General features: G+C 39.1%; 1 protein-coding gene across 1 annotated transcript in view; it reads right to left on the reverse strand.

Moving 5' to 3' along the window:
• CDC20B (cell division cycle 20B) overlaps positions 1–19,278 on the reverse strand; it is a 72,603-nt gene that overhangs the window by 12,619 nt on the left and 40,706 nt on the right. The window contains exons 8-11 of the mRNA XM_023545456.2: positions 18,069–18,163; positions 14,970–15,195; positions 11,319–11,444; positions 10,712–10,817 (exon numbers count right to left, since the gene is read on the reverse strand). Coding sequence (XP_023401224.2) covers positions 10,712–10,817; positions 11,319–11,444; positions 14,970–15,195; positions 18,069–18,163 — 553 coding nt within the window. The remainder of the gene's footprint in view (positions 1–10,711; positions 10,818–11,318; positions 11,445–14,969; positions 15,196–18,068; positions 18,164–19,278) is intronic.

The raw sequence follows: 19,278 nt of genomic DNA on the forward strand, positions 1-19,278 counted from the left end.
GGTTTCCAAGGCTGTAATATTTACAGAAGCAGACTGCCACATTTTTCTCCTGCAGAGCAGCTGCTGGGTTTGATCCACCAACCTTTTGGTTAGCAGCCAGGTTCTTTAACCACTGCACTACCAGGGCTCCTTATATAAGACCAAAAGGCCAACAATTACTCTAAATCTAAGATGAGAAGATAAGGCAGCAGGGAAACTAGAGCACTGGAAATGGAACAACCAGAATGCAATTAAAGAGAATGTTGACCCGTTGTGAAAAATGTAACTTAAGTCCCTGAACAATTTGTGTAGAAATTGTCAAATGGGAACCTAATTTGCCATATAAACTTTTACCGAAAACACAATAAAATATTAATCTTTAAAAAAGGGGTGGGGGGGCCAATTATTCCTTGAAAGAGACTTTGTAGAACCTAGCCTAACCCACCAGTGACTTTAATGACCAAAACTGCAGGCCAAAACAGAAGAATCTGACTTCTTGAAAGAAGGCTAGAGTTGGGGTGGGGCAGGAGTGTAGGCCAGATAAGTGTTTGAATGGGTAGGTCCTTAGGGGCACAACTAAAATCAAACTAGGTGAGTGGTTACCTCCTCATAGGACCAGTACTGCTTACAATTCTATTGAGAGCTGTAATTTCAGAAATGATCTCGTACTCTGGTACAATGATTCTCAGCAGCAAGGAGAACATATATACTACTCCACTCCCCAGGGAGACAGATTCAAAACACCCAGGGGCTTTTTCCATCTACATCTATCACTTCCAATGCTCGCTTGTGTGTGTCAGTGCACACATACACACAACTGTGAAAGGTGGCCCCAAGGGGACATGAAATTGGCCCTGGATGCATTGGTGCATCAAAAAAGTTTACAATCAAAAGAAAACAGACAGAATACACAGTCACTGTACCACAAAGAATTGGTCGACATTCAGCCATTTCAGGAGGTAGCATATAATCAAGAACCAACGGTACTGAAGGAAGAAGCCCAGACTGCACTAAAGGCATTGGTGAAAAATAAGGCTCCAGGAATTGGCAGAATACCAACTGAGATGTTTCAACAAATGGATACAGCACTGGAAGTGCTCACTCATCTATGCCAAGAAATTTAGAAGACAGCTACCTGGCCAGCTGACTGGAAGAGATCCATATTTGTATCCACTCCAAAGAAAGGTATACCAACGACTACAGAAATTATTGAACAACATCATTAATAACACACACAAGTAAAACTTTGCTGAAGATCATTCAAAAGAGGTTGCAGTAGTACATCAACAGGGAACTGCTGGAAATTCAAATGTATTCAGAAGAGGACGTGGAATAAGGGATATCATATCCATTGTCAGATGGATCCTAACTGAAAGCAGAGAATACCAGAAAGATGTTTACCCATGTTTAATTGACTATGCAAAGGCATTTAACTATGTGAATCATAACAAATTATGGATAACATCGCAAAGAATGGGAATTGCAGAACATTTAATTGTGCTCACAAGGAACCTGTACTTAGACCAACAGAAGTCATTCAAACAGAACAAGGGGATACTGCATGGTTTAAAGTCAAAAAAGGCATGTGTCAGGGTTGTATGCTTTCACCATACTTATTCAATCTGTATGCTGAGAAAATAACCCAAGAAGCTGGACTATCTGAAGAAGAACAGGAAATCAGGATTGGAGGAAGACTCGTTAACAACCTGTGTTATGCAGATGACACAACCTTGCTTGCTGAAGGGGAAGAGGACTTGAAGCACTTACTGATGGAAAGCAAAAACTATACCCTTCAGGATGGGTTACACCTCAACATAAAGAAAACAAAAATCCTCACAACTGGACAAATGAGCAACATCATGATAAACGGAGAAAAGATTGAAGTTGTCAAGGATTTCATTTTACTTGGATCCACAATCAACACCCATAGAAGCAGCAGTCAAGAAATCCAATGACACATTGCATTGGGCAAATCTGCTGCAAGAGACCTCTTAAAAGTATTAAAAAGCAAAGATGTCACCTTGAAGACTAAGGTGTGCCTGACCCAAGCCATGGTGTTTTCGATTGCCTCATGTGCATGTGACAGCTGGACAATAAATAAGGAAGACTGAAGAATTGACGCCTTTGAATTATAGTGTTCATGAAGAATGTTGCATATTCCATGGACTGCCAGAAGAATGAACAAATCCGTCTTGGAAGAAGTACAACCAGAATGCTCATTATAAGCAAGGATGGTGAGACTGTCTCACATACTTTGAACATGTTATCAGGAGGGACCAGTCCCTGGAGAAGAACATCATGCTCAGTAGAGTAGAGTCAGTGAAAAAGAGGAAGATTCTCAACAAGGTGGATTGACACAGTGGCTGCAATGACCGGCTCAAGCAGAACAACGATTGTGAGGATGGCGCAGGACTGGGTAGCGTTTTGTTCTGTTGCATATAGAATCGCTGTGAATTAGAACTGACTCAATGGCACCTAACAACAATTGTATAGGTGAAGAAAAAGATTTATGGATGTCAAATATCTTGCCCAAGATCACACAGCTTATTAATGGCAGAACCAGAACTAAAATCCATTGAAATGTTTAACTACTTAGAACATGCTCAAAACCCAGTGAAGAAAAATCTCTTTTTCTATTGAAGGCCATTATCCATTATTTTTCTTTAAAAGCATTAAAAATCATGTAAATAAAAAGAAGCCTGATTTACTTTTTTTAAAGGATAAACATGGAACATTACACTTAATGTTTTTAAAATTAAATCTAAGAAAGAAAAATCTATTCAATAAGTATAATAGATAATACAAATGGTTTCATTCTTTACTATGATGTGTTAAGATGAAGAGGGAGGAGGAAGAGAAAGACAAAAAGGAATAAATGAGGGGCAAATAAAGATACAACAGAAATTTTTTCAAAGAAGGCTTTGAAAAATATCTGGACCTAAAAATCAGACTTGTTTGAAAAATGGTGTTTGGATTGGAAGCAAAAGCATTCTTGCAATTTTCCTCTCACTTCAATGACAATCTTAAATCACTAGATAGTGGGGGATCCTACCAACTTTATCTTAGACAATGGTCCTCTTGTAGGGTTTACATCCCTAATTTCTGAGAATACTGTCACTGAAAGCATTGAAAATTTCATTTTCTTTATGCAGCTACCATCATAAATGAGACCACATATTGATACATGCGCTATGAACTCATGAAACCAAGTCAAAGGCCAGATATGGCTTTGAGCCTAGAAAGTTACCTACTCCTGCTTTAAAGCTTAGAAATTATGGCTCTTTTAGAAGTGCAGGACAATCATATGGTATCTTTCTTCTGTAGTTAGGTGGGTAAAGCCTCTTTAACTGAAATTTTCCCCCAGAGAATCATAACTGTGGTTAACAGGGTGAGGCAGAGTAAAGGTGAGACCGTCATCTAGAGTAGCTTTTTTCCGTATTTTTTAACCACAACCCACAGTAAGAACTACATTTATATACTAACCCCATATATACATGCACGTACTAACCCCATATATACACGCACGTACTGTATAACCAAAAGTTTTACAAAATAATGCCTATCTTTATTATATTGCTTCATTCTGATATTTTCCATTCTATGCTACTCTGTTTCATTTTTTTTAATGCTCATCTAGATCCATTACATTCATAATCCAATGGATCAAACCTCTAGTCTGAAAGACCCTGAACCAGATCTCAGTGACCAGAGTGTATGTTGAAAGATCTGCCCTGACACTGACTCACAATGAAAACACATGGAAATTATATTAAATATCTAAGCAATCCCATGCCATACAGCAGTTGCCTAAAGTGTGTTTATGGAACAAGTCCTTCAGATGCTCCTATATAAGCTTTCCCAAATGTGTTTGGGAAATACTGAACACTGTAATCTACTCTTGGAGATTCACAATATTCATTAACATATCAAATGCATTGAGTTATCCTCAGGGGGGAAAAAAATACTTGTTTAACCCAGAATTGCCAAGTTTGTCTGACCCCATGACATGTTTCTGTTGCTGCTGAACACTTTTGGGGAATGCTGCATATAGAAGAAACTACTGGGTTAGAAAGGAAAATTAGGTCCCAGCAGCCAAAAGATAGCTGCATCTTCTCCAACCATAAACATTTTGAGAGAAGGAGAAAAGGTTTTGGAATTCTGTCTAGTACCAAAGGAAAACAAAATTCACAAGGAATTAAAACTAAAGTAAGTTATAGCTTGTTAAGATCAGAGAAGTAAGAGAAACTGACAAATGCATCCTTAATATATTCCCAGCATCAACAAATTTGTCAAATACCCACTACATGTCCCTACACTGAATGTTGCAAAAGGTCCTACCTAGCTGCTGTAATTATAGTTTTGTAAAGAACCAGTTTAAAGGCTTGATTAAAAATATTTCTCTAAACATGGAATAGAACCTCAAATTCCTTAAAAAGAAAAAAAAAAAGGACCTACAGGACTGATGGACTGATTGAGACTAGAGGACTCTCCGAGACTATTGCCCTGAGATACTCTTCAAACCTTGAGGTCACCTTGTAGCTAAATAACAAATTGGCTCAAAAAATAATGAATATCTAGAATAAAGAGAAGAACCACATGATCATCTCTATCCCCCCCCCCAAAAAAAAAACCCATGCCATCAGATGCAGAAAATGCATTTGTTAAAATTCAACACCCTTTCTTGATGAAAACCCTAAAGAAGTTTGGAATAGAAGGGAAACCCCTCAATATGATTCAGGGCATATACAAAAAGCCAACAGTCAACATTATACATAATGGAGAAAGACTGACAGCTTTCCCTTTGAAATCGAGAATGAGACAAGGGTGCTTACTCTTACTACTTCTATTCAATATTGTATTAGAAGTCCTAACCAGAGCAATAAGACAAGAAAAAGAAAAGGAGGTATCCAGATTGAAAAAGAAGTGAAATTATCTCTATTTGCAGATGATACAATCTTATAAATAGAAAATCCCAAAGGGCCCGCAAGAAAACTTGTAAAGCTAATGGAGGAAGTTAGCAAAGTTGCAGGGTACGAGGTCAACAAACAAAAATCAGATGGGTTTCTGTATAGCAGCAATGAGAAATCTGAAAGGGAAATTAGGTTAACCATTCCATTTCAATAGCATCTTAGAAAATACAATACCTAGGAATGAATCTAACCAGGGATGTGAAGGATCTTTACAATAAAAACTATAAAACACTGCTGAAAGAGATTAAAGAAGACTTAAGTGGAAAGATGTTCCATGTGATGGATTAGAAGACTTAGTATTGCTTAGATGTCAATACTACCCAAAGGAATCTGTAGATTCAACGCAATCCCAATCAAAATTCCAATAGCCTTCTTTACAGAAATAGAAAAACTAATCCTCAACTTTATATGGAATGGCAAGAGGCCCCAAATAGCTAAAGTAATGCTGAAGGAGAACAAATTAGGAGGACTCACACTTCCTGATTTTAAAACATACTATACAGCTAAAGTAATCGAAACAGCCTGGTAGTGGTATAACAATAGACACAAAGACCAATAAAATTGAATTTAGGGTTCAGAAATAAACTCACATATCTACGGTCAACTGATTTTTGACAAAGGTACTAAGTCTATTTGATGGGGAAAGAAGAGTCTCTTCAACAAATGGTGCTGGGAAAATTGGATTTCCTCACTCAGAAAAATGAAACAGGACCCATGCCTCACACCATATACAAAACACAAATTCAAAATGGATTAAGGACCTAAATGTGCAAAATCAAAAAATCTTAGAAAAAAATACAGAGGCAACACTGTCAAACCTAGCCTTTAAAAATGGACTATCGAACATACTAACAAAAGCACCAACAGCAAAAGACTAAATAAATGGGATTGCTTAAAAATTAAAAACATTTGTTTACCAAAAAGTGAAAAGGCAAGTTATCAATGGGAAGACTATTTTCTGAAATCATATATCTGACAAGGATTTAATAACCAAAATATATATAAAACTTTGACAACTTAACAACTAAAGGCAAATCACCCAAACATAAAATGGGCAAAGGAACAGACATTTCATCTAAGAGGGCTTATTCCTTCGAATAGCCACCAAACACATAAAAAGATGCTCAACATGAAAAGATGCTCAGCATCATTAGCCATCAAAGAAATGCAGATCAAAACAACAATGAGATAGCATCTCACTCCCACTAGAACAGCTAAGATAAAAAAAAAAAAAAAAGACAGAAAATAATAAACGTTGGTGTGAATGTGGGGAAATTGGAACACTTACCAATGCTGGTGGGACTGCAAAATGGCACAGCCATTGTGGAAAACAGTGTGGCAGTGCCTCAGAAAACTAAAAATAGAACTACCATAAGATCCAGCAATTTCACTCCTAGTTATATACCCAAAAGACTTGAAAGCAGAGATTCAGAGACTTGTATACGAATGTTTACAAAGTACAACAATGTTCACTGTTCATAATAGCCAAAAGGTAGCAACAACCCAAATGCCCATCAATAGATGAATGGGTAAACAAAATATGGCCCATACATACAATGGAATACTACTCAGCCAGTAGGAGAAATGAAGTTCTGATACATGCTATAATATGGATGGAGCTGGAAGACATTATGTAGAGTGAAATAAGTCAATCACAAAAGGACAAATATTGTATGACCTCACTTATATAAAAAGAAAAGGCAAATATATGGAGACCAAAGATTATTAGTGGTTACCAGGGGCAGGAGGGAGGGAAAAAGGTGAGATTAACTGTGATGGAAAAATCTCACTGATTAAGGGAAGGGTTGCACAGCCGATTATTGTAACTGCTGTCAACAAGCTATACACCTGTAAAAAGTTGAACGGGCAAAAGTTGTGTGAGTGATACACTTAGAATGATGACAAAAAAAAAACGAGTACTTGCTGAGGCTGCTTATGTACAACCTAAAAACTTCATGGAATTGGTTTCTTGGTCTGAAGGTTTAGGGTCATGATTTCATAGGACATCCCAGTTAACTGACCTAATAACATTTAGTGCTTCTGTTCTACCTTCTAGTTCAATGTGTAGTGGCTGAGGTCTTAAAAGCTTACAAGTGGCTATCCAAGGCACAACAATCGGCATCTATTCACCTGGAACATCAGAGGAAGAACGAGGGTCAGAAAAAAGGAGGAAGATATGGAACGTGTAGCTAATTGCCTCCATGAACAACTGTCTCCTTTGCTGTGAGAACAGAACCAGATGGTACCCAGCTACCATTACTGAAAATTTTGATCAAAGAGTCCACAGAAGAATCCTGATCAAAAAGGGGGAAATGCAGAACAGAATTTCGAATTCTCTTGCACTCTAGGATTCCTGGAGCCATGAAGGTTGGGTAAACCCCTGAAACTACTGCCCTGAAATAGCTTTAAACATTAAACCAAAAACATCCCCTGAAATCTTCTTAAAACCAAATAATAGTTTAGCTTAACTAGTAGAAAACGTATGCCTTGAGTGTTATGATGTTTTAAGAACTACCTATACGGGACCAAACTGATAATAGCAACTTGAAAGATTAGATAGGAACCTTAGGGGATACTGAATTTATGTTAACAGGGAAAGAACTCAGAAAAAGAGGGTGAGAATGGTTATGCAACTCAAAAAATGCAATCCATGTCACTAAATAGTACATGTGGAACTGTTGAATTGGCATATGTTTTGCTGGGCATATTCTCAACAACAACAAAATAAATAAAATCATGTATATAAAAAATGAATATTACCCATAAGTACTTTACCCTTTTAAAAATCATCTATGTGAGACCAAACAGTCAGACCAAACTGTCAACAATTACTTTAAAACAAAGATGAGAATGTAAGCAGCCAGGGAAACTAGATTAATGGAAACGGAACAACCAGAACAAACAGAAATGAGAACGTTCAGGCATTGTGAAGGATGTAACCAATGTCACTGAACAACTTGTGTAGAAACTGGTGAATGGGAACCTAAACTGTTACGTAAACCTTCACCAAAAACACAATAAAATATCTTTAAAATAGATAGATAAAAGAACTTCGGAATAAAAAAAAAAAATTTTTTTTTTCCTCTAATCTGGAAAAGGGAAGAGAATTACATGTCTTATGATAAAAATATGCAAAGGATCAATTCGTCTTCCTCCTACACTCATACTGGCCCCTGAAGTAGTCTGTCAAGAGTTGCCTGTATTCTTATTTACCAAAGCACATAGTGTAACAGCTAAAGGATGTAAAGGGTGACCAGGATATATGAGGATGACCAGCGGTGAGAAGTCTTTCTGACTAAAGTGTCTTTTTATTGCCAAGGGGTACCCAGGTGGTACAAACAGTTAACACACTCAGCCACTAACTGAAAGAATGGAGGTTCAAGTCCACCCAGAGGCACCTTGAAGGAGGGCCTGACAATCTACCTCCAAAAAATTAGCCATTGAAAATCCCATGGAACACTATTCTACTCTGACATGCATGGGGTCGCCATAAATCAGAATCGACTTGACGGCAACTGGTTGGTTTACTTGGATTTTTGTTGGTCTCCTTACACAAAAGCATAGGTTCCATGAGGCCAAGAACATCGTCTGTTTTGCTCATCTGTGCATCTCCAGTACCCCAAACGGTGGCTGGCACACCGTTGTTGTTGTTGTTGTTAGGTGCCGTCAAGTTGGTTCCGACCCATAGCGACCCTATGCACAACAGAACAAAACACTGCCCAGTCCTGTGCCATCCTTACAATCGTTGTTATGCTTGAGTCCATTGTTGCAGCCACTGTGTCAAACCACCTCGTTGAGGGTCTTCCTCTTTTCTGCTAACCCTGTACTTTATCAAGCATGATGTCCTTCTCCGGGGACTGATCCCTCCTGACAACATGTCCACAGTATGTAAGATGCAGTCTCAGCATCCTTGCTGCTAAGGAGCATTCTGGTTGTACTTCTTCTAAGACAGATTTGTTCATTCTTTTTGCAGTCCATGGTATAGCCAATATTCTTCGCCAACACCACAATTCAAAGGCATCTATTCTTCTTCAATCTTCCTTATTCATCGTCCAGCTTTCACATGCATATGATGGGATTGAAAATACCATGGCTTGGATCAGGCGCACTTTAGCCTTCAAGGTGACATCTTTGCTTTTCAACACTTTAAAGAGGTCTCTTGCAGCAGATTTGCCCCGTGCTATGCATCTTTTGATTTCCTGACTGCTGTTTCCATGGCTGTTGATTGTGGATCCAAGTAAAATGAAATCCTTGACAACTTCAATCTTTTCTCCATTTATCATGATGTTGCTTATTGGTCCACTTGTGAGGATTTTTGTTTTCTTTATGTTGAGGTGCAATCCATACTGAAGGCTGTGGTCTTTCATCTTCATTAGTAAGTGCTTCAAGTCCTCTTCACTTTCAGCAAGCAAGGTTGTGTCATCTGCATAACGCAGGTTGTTAATGAGTCTTCCTCCAATCCTGATGCCCCGTTCTTCTTCATATAGTCCAGCTTCTCGGATTATTTGCTCAGCATATGGATTGAATAGGTATGGTGAAAGGATACAACCCTGACACACAACGTCCCTGACTTTAAACCACTTGGTATCCCCTCATTCTGTCTGAACAACTGCCTCTTGATATATGTACAGGTTCCTCCTGAGCACAATTAAGTGTTCCGGAATTCCCATTCTTCGTAATGTTATCCATAACTTGTTATGATCCACGCAGTCAAATGCCTTTGCATAGTCAATAAAACACAGGTAAACATCCCCCCACATGTCATCAGTTTGTTGTACTACAGGGACTTGCATGCTGCTGTGATGCTGGAAGCTATGCCACCGGTATTCAGATACCAGCACGGTCACCCATGGGAGGACAGGTTTCAGCTGAGCTTCCAGACTAAGACAGACTAGGAAGAAGGACCTGGCAGTCTACTTCTGAAAAGAATTAGCCAGTGAAAACCTTATGAATAGCAGCAGAACATTGTCTGGCACATAGTAGGTGCTTCATAAACAAATGCTGAATAAAAACAGTCCAGGGACTGGCCAGGAGGGAAGACTGAGTGGAGAGAGGAAGAACGCAGACTGCGTAGTCAGGGTTCTACAAGAGATCCGATGCCAGTGTACTGTTCCTTCATCATCAACCACACCTTCGTCTTTCTCTTTCCCAGGGCTGGGTGCACCACCTTGAGCATTTCAGATTGCACCCAAGAGGATTCAAGTCCCTTGAAGACAGTGTCTGGGTCTTGTTCTCCAACATGGGGGCTTACTCTCAAGAAGTACTCAACAAAAGTTTGTAAGATTAGGTTGAAAAAGAACAGCAGCCTGCCTTGAAAGGGCCAATGCTCACCAGAAGTCTTGGGATCTTTCGTGGTCTCTCCACATATAACAATGTCTCTCCCTTCCACACTTTCTTGTCTCCCACACATTCCAGCACTGCTGATTTTCCTCAGAATGAGGTAAGATGGGTTATGATGCCAACTCCAGAGTTCAAAAACTGCCCAAGAGCATCACTGCATCATCCGTACACATATGCAAAGAGGAACAGACTTGGAGATTTTAAATGATAAACAAACTTAGTCAAACTCAGAAACACTAGTCTATGCCCTCCCTGAGGTGGGGTGGGTGTAGGCCTTTTTCCTCTGATGAAATATATACTTCAAAGAGCCACAGGGGTAAAATCTTGCATTCTCAGCTCTTCCTGACAATGAAAGATTACTTTGCCATAGGTATTCGGCACCCATTTACTTTTACGCACCCATTACTTACCAAAAAGCTCACCCGACCTGGCCAGAGTGGGACAGGTCCACACGGTTATGTCATTCTTGGGAGCACCTTGGCCAGTCACTATCTCCTTTGTCTTAGGTAGCCAGATAAGGGAGCAAATCTGCAGTAATGACCAAAAAATGCAGAACTGTGGGAATTTCTGATTCATTGTGAATATACTTTGAACTGTTCACCACCCATTCTCCAGTCCACAGCTGGGGTTAAGGTGTTTTAGGAATTAATACTAGTTCTAGGGAAGCTCACCCCAAGAAAACAGAGCATTAAGTATGCTCCAGGCTTAGGTGCAATAAACTTACAAATTTAAGTAGACTGTGATCATTAGCCAGGAATGCCCAGGCTGCTCTCAAGTTTCACAGTCAAAGCAATGGTAAGAAAGGAGGAAATTGTGAAAAGAAAGAAGGAAAGAAAGGAAACACAACTTAAATAAACCTCGAAATCATAGATGAAAAGGTTTTATAAAAAGAAGTTCTTGAGAACTGAAATTCCTTATGGATTCAGTAGGCAAGGTCAGGTGTGTTTGGGTTCTACGCTATATCACAAAATATTTTCACAGGATTCTAGAAGAATCAAAATGGCAGTGAACTTCAGAGGAGATGCGTACCTGTGAATTTGTGCTTGGAGACTGGATGCTCTCCCCAGTGTTTAGATCCAAGATATGTAAGTGTCCATCTTTCATTCCTCCTCCAACAGCAAGTACTGAAGACTTCCAGGGGCACCAATCCATGGCCTTTAAAGTTCCAAGAATAAAAGAGCAGGTCACCCTTGGAGGAGATGAACTCCTGAATGTGATGTACCCAGGTGAGCAGGAATCCCAGAGGTCTGCACCAATGGTGGGTCACTTGGAGCCTCCGATCCAAAGGCAGGAGCAACAGTATCCTCCAGGGATTACTTCTCGGGGTCTAGAAATCACTTCCAAAAGTGATGGTACCTAACAAAACTCTTCCTCAAATTATGACAACAATTGTTTGTATTTTTAATATAGAAAAGTCACATAATAATATGGCTGGAAACTATGTTCAACACATCCTACAGGGCAAAAAACTGCTGCTAGAGTAGCTCACATGCACGCCTAGAATCTGGTTATGAAATGCAGTCTTTCTTTGGTTTACCTACCTATGTCCTTAAGTTCTAGGTGGTCATCATATAAAAGAATAAAAGAGAAAGTTTTATGCAATTGCTTACAACTCAAAAACTCCCAGGCATCTCAGAAAATAAAATTGCCTTTTATATATATATATATGTTACTACAATTAACTCTGAAAAATAGAACTTAGTATAACTGCATATTTATACTGATAATTGAAATGACTAATAACAATAACTTTAAAGAACATTTTAATAAATATTTCAATTATATTTTTCTGTGGAGTCCTGGTGGTGCAGTAGTTAAGAGCTTGGCTGCTAACCAAAAGGTCAGCAGTTCGAATCCACCACCCACTCCTTGGAAGCCCTATGGAGCAGTTCTACTCTGTTCTATAGAGTCGCTATGAGTCAGAATCGACTCAACAGCAATGGTTTTGTTTTTTTTTTTTAATCCGTACATCCTTGTCAATCATCACAGTAACTACTCTCATTTTTGTATATTATCTTCTATATGGAAAAATATGTATATACTGTTTTGTTTTCAATTTTAATTATTATATAAATAATTTTCATGTTTAACATACTTTTCAGAATTACCACTTTTAATGATTCCATAATATTCCATCATGTTGTTGTATTCTAATTAATTTTGGTTTTTCTGTTGCTAGATTTAGGTTGGTTTTATTGTTTTGGTTTGGTCTGGTTTGCATTAGGTTGAACTGGCATGGCAGGGCGTGAATTTTTGGTTTTTGTGTTTTGTTTGTTGTTGCTTGCTGTTGTAAAAAACACTGTACTAAACGTATTCTTGAGTGTCTTTTGTTTCTTACAAACTATTTTTTAGGTAAATTCCAAGGTTCAAAATTGTTGACATACTGGCTCGAGCATTGTGCTTGTTGGGGGACAGCCCCAGCAAGGAAAGACCCTCACTGTGCATCCTGGCAGATAATCCGAAGAACTGACACGTAGCCCTTTCCAGATTCATGCGTTCAGGGAAACTTACTGACACGGGTAAGTAGTTGCTCTCCGGTGGCGGCCGGCTGGAGTGTTTTCCGCAACCACCTAGCAAGGGACCCAAGCTTGTATACCATTCCAGCTGGGACCAAGGCTCATCATTTTTCTCCCACACCCTTGGGTAGTCAGCGTACCCAGGGACTTCACGTCCAGGCCCAGATGTTTTCCTTCTTGTTGCTAAGGCATTCCGTGGCCTTGGCCACTGGCCTAGTCATGCCACCCTCGGCCTTGTACCTTAGTCCGAGTCCATCCCGAATTCATCTCCAGCATGCTTTGGGGAATAACAAAGCTGATTCCATTAGGGAGGGGATGCATATAGCTGAATAGCATTACCCTATAGTGCTCTTTTAAAAACTGTCTATATGGGATCAAATGGAAAACAGCTCAACAGATAGAAAACAAAGAGGGCAATGAGTTTATGTTAATGGAGGGAGAAATAACTCAGAAAAGGAGGGTGGGAATGGATACACAACTTGAACATAATCAATGTCACTGAATTATAAATGTAGAAATTGTTGAATTGGTGTATGTTCTGCTGTATATATTCTCACCAACAACAAATAACTTTTTTTAAAAAGTGTTGACATAGGCAACCAATGTCACAAAACAGCATGTGTTTTGTTTAATGAGAAACTAATTTGCTCTATAAACTTTCATCTATAGCACACTTAAAAGTGTTGACATGAAGTTTTATATAAAGAGTTGTAACTTTTTACATCACCTGCATCAAATGAGTACACTAATTTTATCCTGAACTAAGATTACTTGGAGTTTAAAATGTTATTTTATAGCTAGTGAAATTGCAGTAAGTACAAAACAGATTATGTGGCAGAATGTGGAGAGTCATTGCCCTAGTGACTGTTCTTGTGATTCCCCAAGTTTTAGCTTCCCTGAGACTTGGTTTGCACCAGTTTCCAGAAACTCTGTCTTACTGAAAAGGACTTTCATTTAGTAGTTCAATTCATTCAACTGCTGACAACAAGGCATCTAAGAAGTTAACTTGTTTTGCTTGGTTTAGGTTTTTATCTGTTGGTTTTTTGGTTTTTTCTGTGCTTTTTTTTTAGACATAACCATGTGCTGATCTCAGGGTGTATTAAAAACAAGATTACTGTCAGAAGAGTAATGACTTCAAGTATCTTATGTACATTTTCCCTAGATTTTTTTCAATTACTAATAGTGGAAATTTGGACCTAAAATCATTCTCAATGTCCTATGTACATTAAAAACCACAAGCCAAAGCTATTGGGCCAGCACTACGCGGTAGCAGCAGCACTACGTATTCCATCCTCTATTAGGAAACTCTGTGATAACTTTTAAGTTCTTACATTGTTCATAAATTTGCTTATCATTAATAAAGCAGAATCATTTCTTTGCATTATTAGTGATAAATATTCTGGGACTATGTTGGGGCCAAGACATATATATATTTGACACCAAAAGCAAGAAGGAAAGTAAGGATATGTTTTACTAGAAATAAGAATTTAATATATTAGGAAATTATTGTGTAGAACATAGTGGGATATTGGTTTAGCTTCACAGCACTCTCCTCCAACTTCTGGCAATGGAATCCAGGCCTGACCAGTCAGAGTGCCCATTTCTGTGCCCATAGTTAACAATTCAGAGATGAGAATTTGACCAAAGACAGAGCAGCATCCTCCCTGGGACTTTGATCCTAGAGTTGTAAAGAAAGATGGTCTCTTACTCATCTCCCATCTGGGAGAATGTGAATCTGAGGCTGCCAAGAACCATCTTGTCCACAAAATGGAGTCTGACTGAAGAATGAAACTAAACAGAGACAAGCAGATCCAAGAGATGATGAAAAAGACAGGGATCTGATGACATTATTCAAGGTCCTAGATCCAGCCAAGACTGAAACAGCTGTACATACCCTAGCACTCCCCAATTGCATGAGAAAATAAATTTATTTTTTTGTTTAAGCTCAAGCTTGACTTTGGTTCAGTCACTTACAGCCAAAAAACTCTGACTCAAGAGGAGTATAACGAGGATTGCCTTTCAGGTGAGCAATGGCAAAACCCTAAACAAATTCTGGGGGAAGAAAAATCTCAAAATATTGGCTTAATGGTTTCATTTTTGTATGTGAAGGATACACAGTAGTCTCTAAGTAAAAGGACACCTAGAAAGCTGTTGCATTTCTTACCTTGACTGCTGTAGACTGGGATATGACTTTTAGTGGTTGACCCTGTGCATTCGCACCAGGATCCTGGGGCCATATAGTCAACAATCCGTCACTACAGCCACTAGAAAGCAGCTTGCCATCCGGTGACCACTTCAGAGCACACACAGCTTGCTTGTGGTGAAGTGTTCCAACATGATGCTGGGCTACCCGAACATCGTGGTGATAAACACGCCCCAGCCTCGATCCACTACACAAGAGGTAAAGGGCAGGTTTACATGACAGAAAAATTTAGTCATCTGACTACATAAGCACTTGAGAACATGGGGGAAATCACAGATCAAAGCAAAACTACTGAAAGATCCCTTCTGACAGATTCAAAACCCAGGTGGAAATTCCTGGGGTTAAAAAGGACGGAGTATTCTCTCTGGGTGATTCTGTCCACGAGTTAAATAGATTTGTCTGACAGAGTTTCAGATAAAAGACTGTGAGGATATCCTTGGACAGATATATCTAATAATTTTAATATGATTCAGGCAGCCATGAGAAAGATAAATTTAGATTACTGGATTTTTCCAGGTAGTGGTTTGTATATTAGACCTAGGAAATACCAGCTTCCTGAAACTCAGCATATTTTATATTAACTCAGTTAAATGGTTTCAGTATATATTTATAGTAAAATGTTAGACATAAAACTTTATCATTTCCTTTTTCTAACAGATTAATTCCTGTTAATCTGTAGATTCACTACTAGTCTTGCTAATGCTACTAATATGTAAAAAGAGTATAAAATTATCTGAACGTACCAGCAACTGCAATATGACCCAAAATCAGTGGATAATGTCTCTATCCACTCTTAATGATGAGAATTGTATCACTCTTTCAAAGACAAGGAACTCATTCTGAACTAATTTAATTTTCTCCAAGAATCATGTAAATAACTTGCTACAATAAAAGTATTTCTGAAGTTTCTCAAAGTCCAGGATCATATTTTTAAAAATTACTGAGGCACAACACTGAAGAGCATCCTGGTTAACAATATGGGCTCTGGACATCTGGGGTATTAAAAGCTTGCAAGCGGCCATCTAAGATATAACTATTGGTCTCTTCCCCTACGAAGCAAAGGAGAGTGAAGAAAACCAAAGACTCAAGGGAACAATTTGTCCAAAGAACTAATAGACCACGTGAACCACAGCCTCCTGAGACCAGAAGAACTAGATGGTGCCCAGCTGCTACTACCGACTGCATTGGCTAGAATCACAGCAGAGGAACCCAGACAGAGCAGGAGAAAAACGTAGAACAAAAAAGTTAAATTCATAAAAAAGACCAGACTTACTGGTCTGACAGAGACTGGAGGAACCCCTGAGGCTATGGCCCTAAGACACCCCTCTGACCTGGAACTGAAGCCATTCCTAGAGACCCCCTTTCAGCCAAACAATAAACAGGCCCATAATATAAACAAGAAGAACATGCTCCTTAGAACAATCAGCTACACAGATCAAAAGGGCAACATTTGCCCAAAAGCAAAGATGAGAAGGCAGGAAGGGGTTGAAAATCTGGAAGAAAAGAAATGGGGAACCCAGGCCAGAAATGCAGAGAGTGCTGATACATTATAGGAAATGCAACCAAGGTCATGAAGCACTTTATGTACAAACTAACAAATGGGAAACTAATTTGCTCTGTAAACTTTCACCTAAAGCACAATAAAAATTTAAAAGTCAAAAAACTGTATGGGCTCTGGAGCTAGACCACCTGCATTCAAATCCTGACTCTTCCCCTTACTAACTGTGTGATCTCAGGCTAATGTCTTAGTTTACTTATATGGAAAAAACATGGAGCAGGAAACCACGTAATAGTGTTATTACAGTGATTAAAATGAGATTATACACGTAAAGAGTATAACAGTGCACACAGTAGTCCATAAAAAGTTAGCTGTTATTATTATAAGAAAGGACCTCTTTATATTCCTCATGGAAAATGGAACAAAACTTAACAGTGCAGACTGGAAATGAACTCCAGCACAGAATTGACTTGACTGCAACAACTTCCCAGGGTGAATACTTAGACCTTTATAGGCCTTTTTGCTTAAACGGTAAGTTTGACCTATAACCACAGGTAGTACTAAAATATCAAACTTACATTTGGGCTAAAGAAGCTATAAAAAAGGCTTTGGAATTTAACTTAAATCTACCTAAAGAAACATAGTATAAAGATGAATGGCTGTTATTAAAAACAATACATACTTAGACCAATTTTAGACCTGAGTTCTCTTGGGGACCTTTGTACCCTTGACGTTTCTGTTTCCTCTTCTCCAAAAGGAAGAAGTTAAACTAAATCAGTTATTCTCAAAGTGTGGCGCCTGGATCAGCAACATCAACATGACTTGGGAGATTAGAGATGCAAATTGTCAGGCCCATCCCAGACCTACTGAAACAGAAACTGCCAAGGTGGGGCCCAGCTAACTGTGTTTTAACAAGCCTCCAGGTGATCCTGATGCACACCAATGCACTTAACTAGATAAGGAGCCCTGGTGGCACAGTGGTTAAGAGCTCAGGCTGCTAACCAAAAGGTCTGCAGTTGGAATCTACCAACCCCGCTCCTTGGAAACTCTAGGGGGCAGTTCTACCCTGCCCTATAGGGTTGCTATGACTCGGAATCGACTCCACAGCAACCGGTTAGGTTTGGTTGGAACTAGATAATTTAAAAGATTGAATTGGAAATGTGCCTAGAAAGCTTAATATATTCTAAAATTATCGGTACTGATAGCAATAAATACTTGATTTCAGCAAAATATCCCTTTAACAGGTAATTACTTGGTGAGAGAGAGATTTTTGCTTGGAAAGAGTTTCACATTTTATCTGGACAATTCAGTGATTCTTGAGCCTCACATTCCAGTCCTGGCAGGTGTTGGAGGCACGGTGGTTTGTGTGCCTCCTGGCACACTTAGGTCAGCAGAAGAGCCAGACACCTGAGAGGGTAGGATCATAATGGGTACTAGGTCTAATGTCCTATTTTGTTTCATTTTGGCTTTGGTCCTTGTTTTAATATTATTGTTCTGCCCACTCAGCACCAGTAGTCAATAGCTGATACAAACATAAGTGTCTCCAATAAGATACTTCTTACCTGCTAAGGAAACAGTGATTCCAGCTTAGAGCCCCAACGACCGATAAATGGCCAAGCATATTTCTCAGCTGATTTTTAGTTACTACATCCCATAACTGAAAAAAAAAAAATGGGCAGAGTTATGCATATTGGTATTTTCACATCTCACTGTCTTCTCAAAGGTGATAGCCAATTAATGTTGATATAGCCAGACCTTGTATTAAGGGAAAGTTCAGAACCATTAACTTGAACCAGCAGTTCTCAATTCTGACTGCATATTAGACTCACCTTGGTGGCATAGGAAACCCTGGTAGTGTAGTGGTTAAGAGTTTGACTGCTAAACAAAAGGTCATCAGTCTGAATCGTCAGTTCAAATTCACCAGGCACTACTTGGAAACCCCATAGGGCAGCTCTACCCTGTCCTATAGGGTTGCCGTGAGTCGGAATTGACTTGACGGCAACAGGTTTGGTTTTTTGTTTGTTTTTTGTTTTTTGGTTTGGGGAGCATCTAAAACACTATGGCTGCCAGAAATTCTGATTTAATGGTGGGGGTGGTATCCTGGTATTTATTGTAAAGCTCCCCAGGCAATTCCAATTTGCAGCCAAGGGCTGGGAACCACTATCATACCTCTAAAGCCACCAGCTGCTGTCAAGTTAATTCTGACTCATGGCGACCCGATGTGTGTCAGAGTAGAACTGTGCTCCATAGGGTTTTCAAAGGCTGATTTTTCACCAGGCCTTTCTCCTGATCACATCTCTAGGCAGCAGTGGATTAGCCAGTATGCAAGGTACACACAGGCTTGCTTGTGGTTACTTACTAAGCTGTAGTGCACAATTTTACGTGGATTTCTTTCACCACATCTTTGATGTGGTGAAAAACAGGTGAAAATCTGTACTACACATTAGTAAGTAAGCCCGTGGATACCCTGCTTATTGGATAATACATCCCTGCCTCTGGCTCCTTCCAAATTGTGGTAATACCAAACCTGGAGGCCCACCTACAATTACCAACAAATATATTAGTAAAATTTGGGTGCCTGGACATTTCATAGAATTGGAAATTTCATTTACTGCTAAGATACTGCTTTCCTGCCAGCTAGAAATGATATTCTGACTCATATGAGAAATGAAAACCTTGTGAAGCAAGAAATTGTGACATAACCTTCACGGTATCCAATAATCATTGCAGAGATGAGGTACAGTGAGAGTTATCTGTGGCCCTCTAAAGCCA

Source organism: Loxodonta africana, chromosome 2 (assembly GCF_030014295.1).
Source record: "Loxodonta africana isolate mLoxAfr1 chromosome 2, mLoxAfr1.hap2, whole genome shotgun sequence".
NCBI lineage: Eukaryota > Metazoa > Chordata > Mammalia > Proboscidea > Elephantidae > Loxodonta > Loxodonta africana.